This window comes from Pocillopora damicornis, chromosome 2, assembly GCF_964200805.1.
Source record: "Pocillopora damicornis chromosome 2, jaPocDami1.2, whole genome shotgun sequence".
Lineage (NCBI taxonomy): Eukaryota > Metazoa > Cnidaria > Anthozoa > Scleractinia > Pocilloporidae > Pocillopora > Pocillopora damicornis.
Genome location: NC_142671.1, coordinates 19,534,423 through 19,556,524, shown reverse-complemented (window position 1 = coordinate 19,556,524; position 22,102 = coordinate 19,534,423). Strand labels below are relative to the sequence as shown.

At 37.8% G+C, this 22,102-nt stretch overlaps 2 protein-coding genes and 1 pseudogene across 4 annotated transcripts in view; 2 read left to right on the top strand and 1 right to left on the bottom strand.

The window, feature by feature from the left end:
* Positions 1-5,459: 5,459 nt before the first annotated feature.
* Positions 5,460-10,080, bottom strand: LOC113673684 (DELTA-thalatoxin-Avl2a). The gene is made up of 2 exons (XM_089197548.1): positions 9,819-10,080; positions 5,460-7,255 (listed from the first exon to the last, which is right to left on the bottom strand). Exon 2 carries the CDS (start codon positions 7,230-7,232, stop codon positions 5,808-5,810), a length of 1,425 nt encoding a protein of 474 aa, XP_089053674.1. The 5' UTR covers positions 7,233-7,255; positions 9,819-10,080; the 3' UTR covers positions 5,460-5,807.
* A 1,191-nt stretch (positions 10,081-11,271) lies between these two features.
* Positions 11,272-22,102, top strand: part of LOC149050225 (uncharacterized) — a 17,542-nt gene continuing 6,711 nt past the window's right edge. For all 3 annotated transcript variants that reach the window (XM_089197547.1, XM_089197546.1, XM_089197545.1), the window contains exons 1-4: positions 11,272-11,655; positions 18,668-18,751; positions 21,368-21,449; positions 21,884-21,973. In XM_089197547.1, the coding sequence (XP_089053673.1) occupies positions 11,563-11,655; positions 18,668-18,751; positions 21,368-21,449; positions 21,884-21,969 (345 nt within the window). In that variant the 5' untranslated portion in view covers positions 11,272-11,562 and the 3' untranslated portion in view covers positions 21,970-21,973. The remainder of the gene's footprint in view (positions 11,656-18,667; positions 18,752-21,367; positions 21,450-21,883; positions 21,974-22,102) is intronic.
* LOC149050226 (uncharacterized) lies at positions 15,954-16,897 on the top strand (annotated as a pseudogene).

Here is a 22,102-nt window from a genome sequence, read left to right as displayed (position 1 = left end):
ATAGTAATTAGATCATTAATCTCAACGCTCCCTCGACGAAGTAATCGGAGTATTTGAAGTCGTTTAGAAGCCTTGGTGACAATATACTCGATGTGATTGTTCCATTTTAAATTATTCTGGATCACCAGACCAAGTACTTTGTGTGAGGTTACAAGCTCTAATTGTTGATCATCGATCTTCAAATGGGGGAGATTTATGGGTTCCTTTAGGAAACAAAGCCGCATTTCTTTGCCCTTTTTATCGTTAGGTTTCATCCAGTTGCTGTGGCTCCAAGAGGCGACGCTATTGAGGCTGGTTTGGATGTTTGAGTTGCTGTTCCCTGCATCATCTACATACTTCCAAGTACGGGATTCGGGATCAGGGATATTCAAGTTGTCAATCATTATCAGGAACAATATCGGGCCAAGTTTTGTTCCCTGGGGAAGGCCGGTTGTTATTGGGAGCCAGTCAGAGGTCGAGCCAGCTAACTTAACGCGTTGTCGGCGGTTAGTCAGAAAGCTTATAATCCACAGTATTAAATATGTACGGACGCCTAATTCGAGAAACATCTCTAATAATACATTGTACCCAATGCGATCGAAAGCTTTGGAGAAATCAAAAAAGCAAAGGCGGAGATGTCTTCCGGGTGAGTCGAGGTACGTAACTGAGCCAGGTATGAATCATGTCAAGTAAACAATACGTTGTTGAGGTTCCATTCAGACATCCAAACTGATCTGGGTCAATTTTGCCTTTTGCATCGTCAATTAACCATATGACTGTGAAATCCTCAAGAACTTTGAACAGACAGGGAGTCGACGAGATAGGTCTGACGTCGCCCTCATCCATAGGTGGTTGTATTTTTACGAAGGACATTATATTAGATTCTTTCCAGATTACTGGTACAATACCAGATCGAAGTGATGTCTTAAAGATGGTGGTGATAGGTTCAGCCAGTTCGTATGCGAACTCTTTAACGATGCGACAAGGTACGTTGTCTGAATCGTGGGCCTTGGAGGTTTGATGGCGAGCAGCTTCTTGAAGACTTCGTGGGGCTGCACAGAATGGAATCCTGCCTCAGCAGGGAGGAAAGCTAGTAGTATATTACCATCGAGTGGTGGGATGTCCGCATTAACTGAAACATAGAACTGATTTAAACTATTAACAAGTTCTTGTTGGCACATGATTTTTCCGTCGCGTTCCAGTAAAAAAAAAGGAGGGCTTTGCAGATCTGCCAGACATTTGATTAATAATGTTCCACCACTTGTGGCAGTCATCTTTCTTTAGGTATTTTACTTTGCTCTTGTAGAAAGACTTTTTCCTCTTTGCTATTTCTTGTTGGACTTTGTATTTCAAGGAACACCAGACTGGGATGTTGCCGTTGTGAAATGCTTTCTGTCAGTCTTTGATCATAAGCTTGAGTTCAGATGTTATCCATGGCTTGTCTGTTCCATGCAGTTTGATGGTCTTTACGGGGAGGATCCGATCAATGGCGTCTATCAACTGGGTAATAAACGAGGATACTAGATCATCAACGGATGGACTGGGGCCGAGATCGGTGAACCAGTCATGTCTAGTAACCCATCTTCCAAAAGCATCAATTTCAGATCGAGGGTAGTGGCGCACCAGGCGCTTAGGGGGATTAACCCGCGGGGACTGCCTGTGCGCTAGACTAGGTTGCCAAAATACGATGTTATGATCACTTGAGCCTAGCAGGGCATGAATAGTTGGGCTGCTATACAAGTTATGCAAGTTTGTTACTATAAGATCTAAGATAGCAGAGTTTCTAGTAGGTTGTTGAAGGACTTGCTTTAAACTGTGATGGGAAACCAGTTTACTACAATCGAAATCGTTGAAATCGCCGGGAAGAACCAGACCATGATCAGGATGTTCGTTACGCAGACGATCAGTAGTACGGGATATGTTATCCAGGAGAAGAACTAATCAACGAGTCCAATCTCTCTCCAGGAGGGAAAAGCTTGCCTGGAGGGGTGAAGAGGTGTCGAAGAAGCGTGGGTGGAATTGATATGCCAGGCTTCCAAACAAAGGCACTGGTGGCAACGCCGATTAGTGGTGATAATTTTAGACTCATCCCGCCCAGTTGTATGGTTGTTTAGGCATGTGCGCTCCGATAAAGCTGAATTTTTTTTTTTGCAAAAGATTACCGCTCTTTGATGCTCTTTCAAGCGTGTACTAAACTGACGTTCGGTCTGTCCGATATACTTGTTATCACAGTCATTGCACGGGATAGAGTAAATAGCGTCGGTTCGTTGCTCTTTCGTGACATGATCCTTAGCTTTGGCAAAATTATGCCCCAAAGTCTAAAAAAGTTTTTGAGCAACTTTAACGTTGTGGTATTTTAAAATTATCTTTATGGGTTCCGTAACACCATGAATGTAAGGAATAACAGCAAAATCAGTCGCTGGTTCCCTCTCATCAAGAGTGCCACTAGTTGTAATTGGTTTTCGGCGGTTACGGAAAAAGTTTTGGTATAGCCATTCGCCTATTAGGGTCTTTGAATTGTAAATTCTCGGTTACATTCATTAAATTTTTAAACCAGAGTAGCATTAAACCATGTCCTCAGTTTCTGTTGCTCGAAAACCGCTTTCACGTGTGGACAGAGGCTTTAACAGGAAAAAAAACTCTTTAAGAGAAAAATTTCACGGTGGCTGCGGAAGGAAAGCACCATAACCCAATGGTAAAATATAAACCACGTACAGAAAAACGTCCTTTTATCGACCATTTTAGAAAAGAAAGCAAGCTTGGAAAACGGATGTGAAGTGCTTCAAAACCAACGTATTGTGGAAAGAGAATATTTGTTCCTTGGATTTTTTTAAGTCTTCCTATCCTTAAAGAATAAAGAAAAATAAAGGAAAAGTAAAAGGAGTTTAAGTCGCTAAAATTGATGCAACTCAGGAGAAACGGTCATTCCGTGAGAAAGTGTGCTGATTGAGCTTTTTTTTTTTTGTTTTTTTGTTTTTTGTTTTGGTACGTTTGATACAATTGAGATGCAAACCGAGCAATACAGAGCTAATATTAGAAAGGAAAACTTCGACTCCCAACCGATTCTAAAATGTTATTCCATTGAAATTTCGTCCAATAGTAAAACTTTGATTAAAATGAACATACGCTTATCGTTTTCACTACAACGCCTAAAAGCTCTGTTGAAAACGGAGACTTACGAATACGGTTTCAAAGAGAGAATCTCTGAAAATTGGTCGTAAAATAATTCCTCTGCAGACATATCTAAAGCAAAACTTTTGAAAACGTCATCGAAAATCATTTGATCACTTCTATCTGGAGCATTTAGATTGTTTTGATTTCGACAGAAGGCGGCAACGTATCAGAAAGTACGCGTTTAAAATCAATACGCTTTAAATTGGACAGTGACAAGAAAACTAAGACCTTCAACTGTTATTCATCTAAACAACATCCTTCTTTTTGGCTTATCCCAGGGCTGGTTTAATTATGTACGTCATAAAGAGCTCTTCTCTCATATGTTTTCTTATATCAATCTCTTTAAAAAGTGTTGAATAAGAAGCTAAAACACAAGGTGAGGCTCGAACGCGTATCTGGGCATGCGCGTGCGTAGTAGTGGAAAGGTAGCGAGCCTTCAGGGTAACAGAATCAATTTGTCAACAACCACACAAGCAAGTGGGTCACGGTGTTTTAAAATCGTCTGATAAATCTGAACACAAAATAGGAAATCAGCAGGATACACGCATTTGAATAAGATTTTTCTTTGAAAATTTCGAGTTTTCCTTAACTTTAGTTTTGTTTTCTTTGATGGATTTCTTGGAAAGTGTCCAATTTTTCTCCATTGTATGTGTGACACCATTTGTTTTTATTTAATATTTTAACCACTATGAATAACAACACACTTTTCTAAGACATTAACTAAAAATTGCTTTTAAGATATTCAGTCCTTCATTTCAATCTGTGTCAACGTAATCAAATTTAAACGATTGACGATTCACCGTTATGTTTCTGTTTACGATAAATCTCATTGTTACAGTTTTTCTGCACTCCCTTCCTCTTTCGTCAGCCCTTGATGCTTCGCTTTGTGATGGTCGCTATGGTGAAGAGGTACTTCACAATCTTCTAATATGTTGGTTTTGTGAAGGTTTATCGCTTTTCAAAACTCTGCTGTTTCCTTTGTGGCTTCGGTTCCTTTGGTTCCCTCAACTTCTTCGAAATAGGAATGGCTGTCAGGAACATGGTCATCAAAATGAGGAGAAACATGGGCGCAGTTTTCCCTCGAAATATTGTTATGAGAGTAAGTTCAATCTGCAAAGGAAGATTAGCATATTTGAGGCTTAGAAATCTGGAAACAATTTAGAAGAAGTTACCGATAACTTGAATAATATACGTGGACCAGGCCTCGGTTGTTCGAAGGTCGGATAACACTATCCACTGGATAAATCTCTATCTGGTGAATAACGTTTTGCTATCACTTATCCGCTGGATAGCGACCCAGAATGAATTTTCCTTTCTTCTTCCAAATCCTTTGTTATTATATATGTTATTAGTAACGATGTGTCACTTAGATAATGAGTAGACTTTTAACGGTAAAGTCAGCGTTCGTCGCGGCTTGCTTCTCCGCTCAACTTCTGTTGTCAGTTTACAATTACCACTCAAATTTTCTTTAAACATGTAGTTTTAGTATCTATTACTATATTGGGTAAAAATCATCAATAGACGCCCAATTATTTCATGGATCGCAATCATTAAAAAAGATAACAAAGAGAAAAAACTAATAATCAACTAAGCGGCTGCGAGCTAATGACCTCGGAAAATAAACTGGTAGGGAGGAGGAACAGAAGGAGTGAATTTGCATAAGTAATCGCATGGACTGAGTAAAATCAAGACAAATATCACTTGTGTCCAGTTAGCGTCGACTAACTGTAAAACGCACGAATCAGCTGAGTGAAATTTTAATTTTGTACCACGACGTTAAAGCAGTGAAACCAGCCCTGCTAAAAAACATTCGCCGTCAAAGAAACTATAATACTTTTAGGCAAAGTTAAACCTTTTTGAATATTTTCAATTTTAAGGAGTGTACGAATGTAAAAACCAATTTCAACTGAAGAAAAATAAAAAAAAACATAGAGCTCGGTTTGTTTTGGGCCCTTAAGTGCTTTCATTTTGTCTTAAAGGTGTCCCATAAATTAGTAACGAGTTAACGGGTGATGACGTAGAACACTGTGAAAACTCTCCGTTGACGGTAACAAATTTCTCACAACTCTTGTAATCTTGTATTAGTCAGCGTTAAAATTCTCTTGAAATAATGTCCGATAGCGATAAATACCCTTTGTCTAAGCCGATCAGCATTTAGTAATTTTGCCCTCTATTTTTAAGGGGTCGTAATATTAACTCGGAAATGGCTTTCAGCCATTTTTCAGGTTAAAAGGATCTAAATAAAGGAAGGGAAATCTATCTGGATCTTGCTTAAGCTCGAGCGTATCATAGGAGACGACAAATCCTTTCAGCGATTATTCTATTTTTCATTTATTTTGCTATTATGCCCTCTTTTACGAAACATTCAATCAGGCAAACCTGGATGAGTTTTCAGTTAATGCCCTTTAGATCAATCTTAATCGATACTACATTTTAAGAGTAGTTATTTCTGTCTCTCTCTCTCATTCTCCGGAAAACAGCTTTTCAGTACGAGCTCTGCACAACAGGGCGTGGGTGCTATCAAATGTAGTGACACATTCAATCCTTTATTCAAGCACAATGAGACACACGCATAGTTCTAACTTTAAATGTGCCAAATTTCAGTAATTACGTAAGTTATCTAAGTGCGTCAAAATTTAAGTTTCTTTTGTTTTTCAATTCTGTTGTCCAGCGGTGTACTTTCGAAACAGTAATCTTCCGCCCTTTTTGTCAGCGGTTTTGGTTGCTGCTTTATGTGTAGCGGCATCTCTGTTTGGCAAGGACCACACAGTTTTCCGCTGATCACGATTTTTATTATAGCACATGCACCAAGATCCCGCAACTTTCCAATCGCAACCATGCCACCCCCAATCTTCTGATGTGTTTGGGTATGCAGTTACCTTAGAGTCACCTGCACCTTGTTTGACTTTCTTGTAATGGACACATGTTGGACCACGACAGGAGCACCAAATGGGTCTGTAGTGGCAGTCATCGTCAGAGTGGCAGCCCTCTTTTGCCAGGGTACACGCGAATTCTGGATACTTCTCTCTGGAGCTACTGGTATGATGAAACTTTTGTATGGCAAGTCCAGAGCTACTTATGTATGGACAACCATAATTCAAGAACCCAAGGTAGTAGTACTCCAGGTTTGTGGCTCGGATATTGTTAGGAGATCCCTGTTTAAATCGGCTCTTTAGGATGGTCCAGATCGCCATGAAGGTGTGCTGAACAGACGCTGGAAATTCATCTGCTTCATCCATGAGTTGGCCAAGCAATTCAACCGACATCGCCTCGTTTACCAGCTTGCTATTTGTTTCCCTTTTTCCACCTCTGACAAAGCGTTTCTCGCTTGTTCTCATCTCGTTCGCTTTGGATATCTCACTTTGGCTTACATTTGAACATGCGGAAACGCCAACCTTTCCAACCTGGGAAGGTCCTGCGACCGAAATGCAACCTTTTACTTGGAAATCTCTTTCAGTGTAGGCCTTAGAGCTCTCTGCGAATGTCATCTGCTGAAATCTTGATCCGCGCTTCACAGACATTATGGCATGGGAGCCGTATTCCTTAAGAAAATCATAATACTCTCTCCATGAGTTTGGTTCCCAGGGATTTTGGATGTTTACGGGCAAGTCCTCCAGGTCACTCAGAAATGTTTCCTTCAAGCTGGTGATGTCATTCAGAAGGCATTCTTTATCGACATAGACATTTTCTGTTAACGCCTGCTTGATTAAAGACATGCCACTCACTTCAGTGTTCTGTGAACTCTTGCTCTTTGTTGCTATTGATACCGTAACACCCAACGAGTAGGCGGACTGTAAAGAGGCGCTCAAGCTTGACTGGGTGGCAAGTGATTCATAAAATTCCTTGGTATTTGCATAATATTCGAAGTGGCTGCTTGAAGACTTCAAAGTTTTCTTTACGAGACATTTCGGGGGGAGCTCCTCAAAGATCCTGTTCTCTTGCTCCTGAAAGTCGGCCAGTAAGTTGACCTTTCGAAGATCTATCACTTTTCCTAGCCCAGAATTCTCGGCTACTGAAGCCTCACATGTTTCTTTAAATGTGTATAACACAAAAACAAGAAACACCAAAGAGACATGCATTATTCTGCTTTTCGAAGTACAATCTGCGGGGAAAAAATGCATAATAACTATGGAAAGTGGCCACAGAACGGGACCAAAACGTGTTTAGCATGAGGCGATTAAGGAACTGTTTTAAAAAATACATAAAAATTCAGTTAAACCTTTTTTTTTTTGAAACAAATGAAAAACAAATGATAAGCTAGCGTTTTTAGGCTGTTAGTAAGATATCGGTGATCATTTCCCCGTAACAAAGACCCATCGGAAGTGACTTCGAATCAGTGGTAAGTTAAAGGTACAACTTAAAAGGTATGTCAAATTTGTTTGTGTTACGTGAAAGACGTCCTCTAAATTGGATATTGAATGACTTGTAATGAGTTTCAACCTGTGCTTATCACCTCGAAAAGCTCAACAACGCTCTGTGCTAAGACTGAGGCAGACTCATCAGATAGAATTGTATTGGACGAAGGGCTTCCCTATTAAAGACTAAATGATGATCATTCTTATAATAATTGAATTAACGCAAGGGCATCCACAACAAAAACACAGCCTCGTGTGTCAGTTAAGTTGTATTGTAGCACTGCTTGGACGTCTCGTAAGTTCTTGTCAACGGACCGGCAGTTTAAAGACGATAGCTTTTTCAAAGGTTTTAAATTTTAGAAACTGTTTCTTAAATGGAGGGGCTTACAACGAACGTTGACTTAAGCCTCTATATTTCACTCCAAGCTTTAAATGATTCTGTAATTTAATGACGAATGTTTCTTTACTTACCACTTCAAGTAATTTTTGAGCTTTACAATGAAGCACTCTTTGGAGTTTATTTATCAGTTGTCTTCTTTTCAGTGGCGTTTACTATATATTTGCTTTTGTCTATTTTAAAGTTTGCGCGTTTGGTCCAAATTCAGTGGCTTGAAGTCAAACATCCCATTTTGAACTGGTTTGAATTCCAGCTTTTAAATTTCCAACTGAATAAGGATGAATTCGAAATATCTTTAAACAGGAAGCCTGTTGGTGAATTTCCACTCAAAGAACCTTTTGAACAGTAAACGGAACTGTTTACAACATGTCAGTCTGGTCAGTTCTTTAAGTACCGAAATTCTCTTTCTAAAGGGTGCACCCTTAAAAACCGTCAACATTGTAGATGAATTTCTTTGAGAAATAATGAGACCTGGAACGAACAGTCTGTATGTTGACTCTGAACCGACAGGCAGTTCCGAAGCCCACCCTTGGAATCTTAAATAATCCTTTGTTTTTGGACCCCATATCCGACCAAGTGACTTTCTTTAACCTTATTGCGGGCTTCAATTTGGTTACGACGCTCAGTACTATATGCCCTTAAGTAGAATATCCATCAGTTGTAACACTGCTAATATTGCAACTTAGAATAGAACTACTAAGATCTCTCCGTAAAGCGAGATGTTTTTCCTCTTTTGGATTTGAGATGTACTTTTCAAATCCGAAATTTTCAAATTTTATGCCTATTTACACCGCTAATACCCCTGATGTCTTCTACAAAGAATCACCCACAAGAACTGAACAAAATGCAGTAATTTTACCGAAGAAACTAAAATCAAGATGTTTGAATCCACCTTGTCGTGTTCGTTTTTACCAGTACCTTGTTTACAAGTGACTAGATGAGATTTTGTATTTTTGCCGAATATTCAAAACTTCAAAAGAGGAGATTACTTGAAAACTGTAAAGTGAGTTTGATAGATTAACTTTATGAGTTGGTCTAAATTGCAGGATCAAAGATAGATTCCCAGATGATCTCAAGAGGATTTCCTTCTGTACCTTTTCTATCTACACATCTTATGGTATCGATCCGTCCAACACACTAATTCCCCTGACCTCTATGTGATTTCGATGTGTCGAAGTGGTGAGTTGCGTTTGGCTTTTACAGAATGAAATGTTGCTTAATTTAGAAGTCATATCTCATAGGAAAATTTTCATGTAGGCAGTTCATGTAAGCAGTTCATGGTCCTTCATGAGTGAGTTTTGTTGGTAGTCCGCCTACCTTGTGCAATTTTCAGTATTCAAGCTGTCCAAAATGTGGTAAAGGGGGAGGTTTCTCAGAAAGTTACAACTGTGATATATTTGTTTACAATTGAATTTATCGATGGAAATTTCATTCATTTTATTTTTAAATTCTCTCAAGTAGTTTTTCGTCGCAGCGAAGTTTTCAATCCTACTTCGTACAAATATGCTTTCGGTAAGTCTTTACAAGTCTAGCCATCTGTACCGTAAACTGCACAACAAAAACCGAATGAATTTAACGAGAAAAAGCCACATTAAATTCCTCTTGGGTCTAGTGTCTCGTTTGACTTTAGCTATTTAGTGGAAAAAGACTCTCACAATTTTAAAACATACATTTGAATTTACTTACAATTACTTCCCTTGCAATTTACAGAGGTGTTATTCGTACACTGCTCATCGATGGAAGTAAATAATACTTTCCGTAAGATCAAATTTGCTTTACTTCTGTTTTAACCATCATTTACACTAAAAAAACATTTTCAGTTAAAGGAGGATCTTGCTCTGATTACAGCCCTAAATCATTCGGGTTCTTTCGGCAAGAATGTCGTGAAGTTTTAAAAAGAATGAAAGTACTACCTTACGGCTTCGGGCGTTACTCAAGACCCCGGGCACAGTTTTTCCCGATACGGACTTCCCGGCTGGCGAATAACATATACGTACTTTTCATTTTTTACATTTTTTTTCTTTTCTGAACACTCCAACATAAAATTAGCAAGCAAAATTTTGTGTATTAAATGTTCAAATGTCAAAAATAAGAAAACTATAAACTTTAAAAATGACGATACCCACAGAAGGCTAATTACCTTAAACAAAACTTTTAGGCAATTTTACTTACCTTGAGGTTATAGCTCCTCTGAATCTCTCGGATTATGACAAACCCTGATGTCAGGGACTCGCTTAAATTTTCAGAGAACAAAGATTTGATTTGGAATTATTACCTCATTACCCCGTGACCTTCCGGGTAAAGTTCGGTTCATTTGCATACTAACCAGCTGGAAAATGAGAAAACAATTATTGAGTTAGAGTGATTAATGAAAACGTCAGCAGGGTGTAAATTATCCATTAGCGAAGTGTTGGTTTTTGTTTTCATATATTTCTTATATTTTAAGTTTTTGTTCTTTTTACCCTTCCTTCAATCTGTTTTTGGTTTTTTGTTTCTTTTTTTATCTCTTCTTTTCCCTCTTCGTCTTTCATCAATCCAAATGGGCGAGAAAGATTGGCATGGCAAAAAAATTAATGAAGCTCCTTAATTGATTTAGGAGCCAAGGGTCGCTCTGCTTCCTACACATGAATAAGTAGATCACATGCTTCAGATTGGAAGCAATTGGGAAAAAATCGATGTTTTATTTTTGTCCACTTTTTGGAGGTGTCTCTCCTTATAATAAAAAATAAAGAAACTCATCTTTCAATGTACAAACTCTATGGTTGGGCTACTCTTTGAATTGTAGCACATTGCCTACTAAATTGCTAAAGAAGATAAACAACATAAGAATTAAAAGCAACTCAACTCACTACTTTTTTCTATTATTTTCGAAGATTTAAGAAATGATTGAAAAGGACGATCAAAGCGCAGTTTACTAATATTGATATGGTAGAACTGTTACGATATCGGTGATCACTTCTCCGCAACAAGGTTTGCTCGGCAATGACTTGGAATCAATGGCAGGTTAAAGATATAGTTTGTAAGGTATGTCAAAATTCATAAAAGTCTTCGTTTGAAAACGATCGTTTTTTCAAAGGTATACATGTATCAAGAGGGTTATAACGAACGCTGACTTAAAACATATTTATTTCACCCTACGCGTTGAAGGATTCAGCAACTAAAGTATTATTATTTCACACAGTATCAATCAAGATGTTGATAAAGCGCCTAGGTTTTGTACGATTTCATTACATCCAATTTGTGCCAAATTTGGTCGGAAAGTAGTGGAGAAAATCTATCGATCAGTGATTGATTTGCAGCCAAGACACTTAGCGTCGGGTATTTGAGGAAAAACAAAGCAAATCAAAGCAAATCACAATAGCAATGGCGAGCAGGCAGTCGGGTAGTGAAGCGGATTTTGAAGCGATGAAGCAATGAATTGAAAGGATTTTGAGAGCTCCTAAAGATAGTTTGCAGGAGCAAACACCATCCGATGTGTTTTAAAATCTACCGATCAGTAATTGATTTGCAGCCAAGACACTTAGCGTCGGGTATATGAGGAAAGACAGAGCAAATCAGAGCAAATCACAATAGCAATGGTGAGCAGGCAGTCAGGTAATGAAGCGGATTTTGAAGCGAAGAAGGAATGAAACGAAATAATTTTGAGAGCCCCTAAAGATGGTTTGCAGGAGCAAACACCATCCGATGTGTTTTGTAAGAGATTTTAAACGTAATTCGGACAGCTGGAAAGGAATTGGAGGCGATTATGAGGTAAGGGATACTTTGCAGGTAGCACGTGTTTGGAATGTGGCTAATATGAACACAAATGCGGCTTAGTACTCCTTTATTCTGGTCTACAATTTTGCTATATGCATACATAATATGACTCGTCTTTAATGGGAGTGTATGGCTCGATTACTTATCATAAAAGCTCTTTTTAAGCCGAACTGTTGGCTAGCACTATTTTAACGAATAAAGGAATGGAGGAACGACGTAATATCCTGAAATTCTAAAACGCGGAATGAAGGAAAATTCTAAACACAAAATGACGGAATATTTGAAAGCGTAATATGACGAAATATTCTAAATTATGGAATGATCAATCCACTGCGGTGCGGTTAGTTTTTCTCATAATCCAATTTCCAATTTCATCTGCTGAGTGATGGTTTAAATTCTCCTCCTTTTCAAAAACTTTCTATTTACAAAGAAGCACTTCTATTGGATTTAACAACCTACGCAGAAACAGAAGAACAAGAGTCAGATACTATTTCTATTTTCCAACTCGAAGCCTTATGGCATGGACCCCCATATAAAGATTCACTAACAGGTCATTCTAATTATTCGAATATTCAATCATTGTACTTTTTTAGCATATTCTGGTGTTCTGTGTTTTAGAACATCCTGTCACTTCACGTTTTAGGATATTTCGGTCATTCCACATTTAGGATCTCAGTCGGCTATTCCACATTTCAGAATATTCCACTTTTCTGTCACTCAGTGGTCGCCTGAACTACGGGTGATTTTTATTGCAAAACCGGATTTGAATTTGAAGAGATGTTTTTTTGTTCTTCTGGTCCCAATAATGATTGTAGTGTGATGCCTTGGTATGTACGCAGAAAAAAAAATTGAAAAGGAAGGATTCATATCAGTACCACGTGCACCGTAGGATTCACTGCCCTTCTCTTGTTTCAACTGCTAGCTCGCGCACGCGTAGGATTCACTTTCATGCCTTTGTTACATTTATAATCTCGCGTACCCGTAGGATTGTTTTTCGTTCCAAAGTTTCATAAGTGTCCCGGTGACTAGGAGAATTCTCTTTCATTCTCTTCTTTCAGTAGTCTCTCGCTCAATTCTAGGGTTCACATTTATTCTATTGTTTCATGGGTATTACGCAAATTCATAGGATTCCCTTCATTCTTTTGTTTCAATTGCGTTGTCGCCCACTCGTACGGTTGATTTTCATTTCATTCTTGCACCAGTATCTCGCTCACTCGAAGGATTCACTTTCTATGCATTGCTTTATTAGTTTCTTCAGCATTCTCAGGATTCTCTATCGCTCCATTCGATTCTTAGATCGCGCACTGTAATATTGACTTTCATTCAATTGTTTCGTATGCATCTCGCGAACTTCTAGAATTCACTTTCATTCCATTGATTCGTTAATATCTCGCGTGCTCTCAGCATTACAATTTCACTCAATTATTTCGTTAGTATTTTGCGCACTCGTAGGATTACAAGTCATTCGACAGTTTTGATAGTATTTCGCTAATTCTTATAATAACTTTTAATTCCTTTTTTTTACCCTTAATATCCCGCGCACTGTAAGAACTACATTTCATTCGATTGTTTCGTAAATATCATGTGCACTCTTAAATTTCATTTCAATCAATTGTTTCGTTGTTATCTTGCCCACGTTCAGGATTACGTTTAATTTGATTCTTTTGTTAGTATCTTCTCCAGTCTTAGAATATTTCATTCGCTTATTATTTTAGTATCTCGTCCATTCTAAGTGTTACATTTCATATTATCGTTTCGTTAGTGTTTTGTGAACGCTTTGGATTACGTTTCATTCCATTGTTTCCCTAGTACTCTGCGCACGCTTTGCATTACATTTCATTCGGTTTTTCCCTTAGTATCTCGCGCACACTAAGATTTACATTTTATTCAATTGTTTCGTGAAAATTATGTGCACTCTTAAGATTAAATTTCATTCGGTTGTTTCGCTAGTATCTCTCAGAGTCTTGTGCACGTTTAGGATTACATTTCAGTTGGTTCTTTCATTAATATCAGGTGTACATGTTAGACTATAATTTATTCGGTTGTTTCGTAAGTATCCTGTGCTATCATCGATGACAGCATTTCATTCAATTGTTTCGTTTGTTACACCCATTTTGAAACCACTGGTAATCCCTGTAATATAATTGGCTCTAACTGGTGCGATTTATTCACGAATCGCGCCATTTTTTGCTTTAAATCGCATCTTTTTCCCAGCCAATGAGCAGGCTACACTAAAAAAAAACAACCCATCAGATTTTCAAGGCTTGTTTAAAATAACCAATCAAATTGCAGGGAAATGAAAGACAAAGAGTATCATGTGGCAAATTTTGCAACTTTTGTTTCCAAAACTCTTATTCCCCCCCCCCCCCCCCACCACAAAAAAAAAATGGATGAATTTAATTTCAAACCTACTCAGTACAGCATCAATAAAATATATGTATGATAAGAATACATGAAAGTCATATATTTGTACTGCGGAAAATACATTTTAAGCAAATGAAGATCATCGCAGTATATACTCAACTTAAGCAGTTGAGAAATAAGGCCTGAAAAAAATTCAGGCCTGAACGGGAATCGAACCCATGACCTCTGCGATACCGGTGCAGCGCTCTAACCAACTGAGCTATCAAGCCAACTGGGAGCTGGTCAATTGTGAGTTCGTTATATACCCGTAGATGGAGAAGGTGTGATAAGAATACATGAAAGTCATATATTTGTACTGCGGAAAATACATTTTAAGCAAATGAAGATCATCGCAGTATATACGCAACTTAAGCAGTTGAGTATATTTTTTTTTTCAGGCCTTATTTCTCAACTGCTTAAGTTGAGTATATACTGCGATGATCTTCATTTGCTTAAAATGTATTTTCCGCAGTACAAATATATGACTTTCATGTATTCTTATCACACCTTCTCCATCTACGGGTATATAACGAACTCACAATTGACCAGCTCCCAGTTGGCTTGATAGCTCAGTTGGTTAGAGCGCTGCACCGGTATCGCAGAGGTCATGGGTTCGATTCCCGTTCAGGCTTGAATTTTTTTCAGGCCTTATTTCTCAACTGCTTAAGTTGAGTATATACTGCGATGATCTTCATTTGCTTAAGAATATATGTACTGACCAAGTCCTGTATTTGGGCGATTTCAAAATGGATGTAATAAAGTGGTAATTGAAACTTGTGTCGTGCAATTTTGGTCTGAAATGATAATTGTGATTTCAAATCGAAATCACGTGTATGATTTCAGCCCAAATTACACCCCACTCAGTTCAATTCCAATTATTAATGTCTTGCACACATCTAAGATTACATTTATTCGATTGTTTCTTTCTATCTTGCGCACATTTAAGATTACATTTCATTCGGTTCCTTTGTTAGTATCTTGCGTTTAGCTTACCGAACATTCGGTTGTTTTTGTTGATATCTTGCGCACATTTTTGGTAACATTATTTTCGTTTGTATCCTGCGTACGTTCAGGATTTTATTTTATTCGGTTGTTTTGTTGATATTTCTCGCACAAGAGGATTATATTTCCTTTTATTTTTTGGTAAGTATCTCTCCAACATTTAAGATTACTTTGTTTCGATTGTTTCGTTCATATATTGCGCTCCTTAAGATTACATTTCATTCGATTGTTTTATCAGTATCTTGTGCACATCTAATATTACATTGCATTTGGTTGTATCATTAGTAATTTTTGCATTTCATTTGATTGTTTCATTGTATCTTAAGCGCATCTAAGACTACATTTTATTCGGTTCCTTCGTTGGTGACTTGTGCACGTTTAAGAAACATTCCATTTAATTGTTTCGTTAATATCTTGCGCACCTCTTAGTTTACATTTCATTCGATTGTTTCGTTAGTATCTTGCACGCATCTAAGACTACATTTTATTCGGTTCCTTCATTTGTGCCTTGTGTACGTTTAAAAAACAATCCATTTGATTATTTCGTTAACATCTTGCGTACATCTAAGACTACATTTTATTCAGTTGCTTTGTTAGTGTCTTGTGTACGTTTAGAAAACATTCCATTCGGTTGTTTCGTTAGTATCTTGCGCAAATTAAGGATTACATGTCATCAATTGTTTCGTTTGTATCTTGCGTACGTCTACGATTACATTTAATTTTATTGTTTCGCTCTCATCCCGCCAACGTTTTGGATTACCCTTCAGGCGGTTGTTTTGTGAATATCTTGTGAATATCATTTACGATTACATTTTATTCGGTTAGTTCATTGTTCTGTCAGTATCTCTTATGTACGTGGTAAACCTAGAAATGGATGACTCGCTAAAATGGGTTCTTTTGTAGACGTCGAAATTTCAATCGAAGGCAACGGTCTATGCATTAGTGTTAGCTACAAGCCTATAGATTCGCATAGTTACTTGTTGTATTCATCTTCGCATCCATCACACGTCAAGAATTCCATACCGTTTTCACAGTTTCTCAGACTTTGTCGTTTATGTAGTGACGACTCTGATTTTTCCGAAAAATCAGAGGCAATGTGCCAGTTTTTCGATAAACGTGGCTATCCTGTTTCTGTCGTTCAAGCGGGCCATCATCGTGCCCAACAAATTGATCGACAGTCAGCACCACAAACAGCTGAGAAGGAAAAATCCGATCGCATTCCATTCACTCTCACATTTCACCCTCACAACCACGCAGTTAAATCTGTCATTCTTAAAAACTTTAAACTACTCCAAAACGATGCAGAGACTGGTGCTATCTTTTCGTAACCTCTATTAATTTAATTTAAACGTGACAAAAACATTGGCAACTTTTTGGTCAGAAGTTCATTTCAAACCAATGAACAACCTGGAACTTTCAAGTGCGCTCGCTCAAGATGCAAAACTTGTCCTTTCATTCATAACGTAGAGAAATGTCGGGACCCGAGAGATCCATCAAGATCACTGATTACTTTACGTACACCTCCGCCAATGTCATTTACTGCATAACTTGCACTTATTGCAAAAAGTTATACATTGGTGAAATATGAAGACGACTAGGTGACCGATTCCGAGAACACCTTCGCGACCTAGAAAGAAATGATAAGGACGCATCCAAACCAGTCGCTAGAAGTTTTAATCTCCCTAATCATTCTAAACAGTATATGGTAGTTTGCAGCCTTTCTCTACTTCTTAGCCAGCTCGGAAAGCCGCGAAACTCTTGAACAAAAATTTATGGTCTAAATCGGCACTCTTAATCCCACGGTATCAACGAGCGCTTTTCATTCAACTGATTTATTCTTGTGTTCTCGTCACCATATTCCAACCAATTGCGTAGCTCCATTTTCTTCATATAAACCCACACACAACCCACAATTCCCCCAATCGCTTTGATGAAGGAGTAACGCTCGAAACGTCAGCCTCTAAACTCTTCACGGTGGCCAATTTACGTTTTCAACTCAGTTTATAACACTAAACCACCCTGTTATACTCTCCTAGTGACGCAGCACCACAGTTTCTTTAGAAACGTACCCCTTTTATTCATTTGCCTTTTCAACATAGTAATCGGTCAGATAACAAGCGATGCACTGTGTAAGTAAGGTGAGGTATTTTTATTGAGAATTTGACTGTATTCTGTATTCCTAAGAGCTGTCGTAAATATTCCCATACAAACTCCTTTAATTCGCCATGACTCTCATTTCGAAAGATGATCATCTCACAGAAGGAGCTTGAGCCGCCTGTGGTTTCATTCGGTTGTTTCGTTACCATCTCGCGAACGTTTAGGATTACATTTCATTCGGTTGTTTCTTCAACATCTTGCCCATATCTAAGATTACATTTTATTCGATTGTTTCTCGAGCAGCTTGCGCGCATCTATGATTACATTTCATTTGGTTATTTCCTCAGTATATTGCGCCCGTTTAGATAACATTTTATTTCGTTCTTTTGTTAGAATCTTGGGAACACTTAAGATGAAGTTTTATTCTATGGTTCCGTTATTATCTTGCGCACTTCTAAGATTAAATTATATTCGTTTGTTTCGTTAGTAACTTGCGCACGTTATAGGATTACACTTCATTCGGTTGTTTCGTTAGTAACTCGTGTACATATAGGATTGCATTTTATTCGGTCACACATGGAATCCGTCAGAAATGAATGTAATGGAGAAAAGAATGCATAAAGAGAGTTGATAACATCGGCTAAGTTTTGCAGATTCACATAGTGTAGTAGCTCTTTCGTTGCCAGTTTTTGGACGTATACAACTGCTCTTTCGTTATTATATCAACTACGATCACGTGTCCGCAATCATCCGTGAGATGTTCAGCGAGGAAGCAAAGAATGCGTTCCATAAACAAACACACGATTTCTGTATCTTGATGAGATATTCGATCACTAATATCAAGATTTACAATGGAAATTGAACTGAGTGGAGTGCAATTTGGTCTGAAACCAAATGTGTGATTTAGACCAAAATTGCACCACACGAAGTCCAATTTCCCCTTTATTACATCCATTTTGAAATCACAAAGTTCAGTCGTTCAGGCACAGGAGTTTTGAGTCTGTACAAATGTTTTGTTGATCCAGCAGTGAGCTGGTTTGTAGAAAGTTGTAAAAGTTGTTTTTCATTTTCTTGCAAATTGATTGGTTTCTCTAAACAAGCTATTGGTTGTATTTTAGCAAAGCTTCCTTATTGGCTGATAAAAAGATGCGATTTTAAGCAAAAATGGTGCGATTCGTGAATAAATCGCATTAATGAGAGCCAATCAGATTACAAGGATCATCAGTGATTTCAAAATGGATGTAAATGGGGGCAAACATAATCACACTTATAATTCCTTATTGTGTCATCTGCCATAACAAAGATTGCAACAACTGGTGAGAAATACTCAATACCACTACTGGGAATAAATATATATCAATCTCATGGTTTGGTTTTGTTTGAGGGCATAATTTGGAGTCAACTTTAAGTTGATTTGCTGCTAAATTTTCATTAAAAACTCCCTCAATTGACAACCATTAAGATTAAGCTCAGTCCTGACTCATTGTTGTTTTGTTTATTTTAGGTTAATGAGCTCTCCAACAAATTTTGGGGCTGGGGTCGGGAAGATGATGAGCTGTATCAGAGAATGAAAGAAGCTGGCCTGACTGTAAGTCGCAGCAATGTTTTTATCCAAGTACAATGAAACCTTTATTAAGCCATGAAAAACTTCTCATTTCTCCTTAAAGTATCACCTCTGAATCAAACATCTCAGTTGCGAGAATTATAGCAAGAATGATTCCCAATTGTAGAAACTCTTGTTCGTTCATCAAATTCTGCTAATCATGATCACCTCAATTAACACCTCTCCACAAAGGTAACTGCCTGCGACGGGCCTCGCAAATGCCAGATCAACAACTACTGAGGAAAAGTGTAGCAAAATGTGTGTTAAGTCCCTTGAGCTGACAATCCTTGACTGCTTTTATTCCTCTAACGAGAACGCATTACGTATCTGTATATGAAATTTATTCAAAGCTAAAAGTTGACGTTATTTGTACTTAATCTTGATCATTTTGTTTGTCAACCCATTTCCTAACTTTTTGGTAATATAGTTATAGGTTTGAAAGTTTCCACCCATCTAACAGCCACAACAGGAGTCATATTACACCACTACTCACACCCCCCTTACAACGCCCTATACCCTTGTACCACCCAGGACCTCCCCTCCCCGACTTCCTTTGTCCCCAAGGTGGCCGTTGTGGCGTTCGCTTCAGGTTCAGACTTGTTTAGATTCTGCTCATTTGTTGTTCACAGATGGTAAACTGATTGAGGGGTGAGGGAAGGGGCTGGGAAGGATTTCACGGTGATGATTGTGGGGCACCCTGGGTGGGAAGCACGAAAGTGGGGACCGCCACAACAATTTATATAAAAAGCACACGCAGAGTTATCGATATGAAATTAATAAAGATAATTCGTTTTCAATGTAGATGAGATAGAAAGCTTTAAGACTTGAAAATTTCAAGAACAGTTTAACGTTTATAACAATTGGTCAAAATGACTCTCATGAGCGAAATTCGCGTAACTTTGAAAGATCAAATATCTCTCCCCTCTAACTCTTCGACACAGAGATCAGGAGAAGTTTTTTTTTATCATTATCATGAGTTTTGCTCAATGAAACTGCGTAACGGAAAAAGACCTGGCCACTCACCCTGATTAATTAGTGCAAAGCTCTTTTCTTTATTCTCTTGTGTGGACTTTTTTCGAAGCATTTCGAATTCCCGGGAAATAAATAGTTTGAGTTAACATTTCTAAAATTCAGGGAAGAATAGTTGCATCTCCCGACTGAACTTCACAAACTTCACAGATTTCAAAACCAGCCTTCACCTTGACATCATACTTCGCTTATTGATGGAATGAAATCGGTGTAGACTATTTTGAATCCGCCTTTTAAAGCGGGAAAATTAATTTGAATTACAAATTATATTCTAACTTAATATTCACATTTACGCTTGCACGTGGAAAGAGCTTCGAACTACAAGAAATTTCAGCGTCTTTTCCAACGTCTATGGATTCAAGAAACACAATATCTTGACCTTATTTCCTTGAATATCGTCAGTTTTGACAAGCTAGCGAGTGTTTCTTCTGCTGAGTCGAGTGGGTAAGATTCGACGTCGAGAATTCATGACTTGAATTGTGTTACGACTTTTCTTCAGGTAAATAACCTACGTTTTGAGATATTTTGAATAGAAATACAGTGTTCGCGTTTTTCGTTGTAACCCCATTAAATATATTTACAGAGTCGAGTGTAAGGAGGGAGAGCAAGATCACATTGTACAGCATAAGACAAATCCTCAGGGGCAGCCGCCATGACAGTTTCTTGATCGTGTCTTTTAACGGAAAAGCCAAGAAATTTGTTACTGTTCTGGCACTTATTACCTATTTCCATATTTTCTTTTTCATTTCTGTATTGATTTTTCAAACTATACACGGATTCTTTCGCTTAGTGTTATGGCATTAAGTTTGTTTTAACCCTTTAATTCCTGTTGATGATCAAGGCAGAATTTCTCTTTACAATATCAATACAATATAAGGCAGACAAGTGATGAGGACAAAAAAAAAATTATCAGTTAGGGGATTATTAATTGATGCAATACCAAACTCTTAAAACTCACGTCATACGAATTTATAGCAGACAGTAAAGAGAATTAGTTTTGAAGGCTTAAACGCCCTTGTTATTTCCCCTAAACCCCGTCAAAGAAAGCAGAGAGTAATCGTTGAAACATTTAAAATGTAACATGGAATCCTGTTTTCTGAATATGACAGAAGTAATACCCATCCTTCGTGTAGAAACCACTTACGGCAGAACTTAAAGATATTTATATTGTCAGAGAAACCTGACGTAATACTTTGGGGTAACCAAAAATGTAACTCTTTCGCTTTCTATATGTTGGTAGTAAACATCTGGTACCAAATTACCATGGCAACGGTTAGCTTGTCTAATACCAAAGACGATCTGAGGTAAAAATGCCAATTGTCACAGTTAGCTCGGTTACTGAGCCCAATTCATAACACTTCCTCTGTTTTCGAATTCTTATTAATTTATTGAATTAAATAAAGTTTCCTGCTGCCTTTGTTCAATAAGACTAAGGATATCAAATTTTCATTAGAAAATGTGTTGGCTCTAAATATCTAAATAAGCTTTTCGATCGGGACGTTGACCTTTATTATTTACACTTAACACTTAGTTGTGTTTTTATTCTCATAAATTCCTCTTTTCTGTCCTAAGGAAAGTGCCAAGATAGAAAGGAGAACACAACCAAATCAAGAAATACGACGGAGGAAAGAAATACAGGACAACCTCAAACAAGGTTAGTTATTTTGCTTTTTACATAGATAAAAAAGGTATTTAAGCCTATAAGTCTTCTTTGGAACGATCTAACCTGGATTTAGCGAAAATTTGCGATTGAAAAAATGACATAGGTCGGTAGTGAAAAAATGCAAACTAAGAAATAAACCTGTTTTTTTTTCTGTCTGATTTCTTGGACCTGTTTCTGAATATGGCGCCTTTCAGTTGTTTACAGCACTGCTCGTTTGATGAATGAACACTACCCTGCGAATACGTTTTATTCTTTTTTTATGAAACACTGGTGCAAAAGAAAAAACCCACTCAAACGGCCCTAAATGTCTCTGCTCTAGAGAGAAAACACAATTCGGGATGTTCGAAAATTCATACTTTATGCAGCTTATTTCTTATATTTTATTTTCGATATTGAATAATTTCAGTGCTCTGGTAATTTTTCAGAAAAGTGGGTGGTGAAGAATTTTGGGAGAATCACATGGCTTTCAGGAAGAACGAAGGGGCGATCAGTCATCTCCAACAGAGTATAAAGAGGTACTTTAGAAAATTGGCTTCTAGTTAACTGGCAACAAGGGGGATCATAAGAATATTTCAAGTGCTAATCGAGAATTATAACTCTCGAGGCCTAAAGCAAAACAATAATAATAAAAAATAGGTATGCAC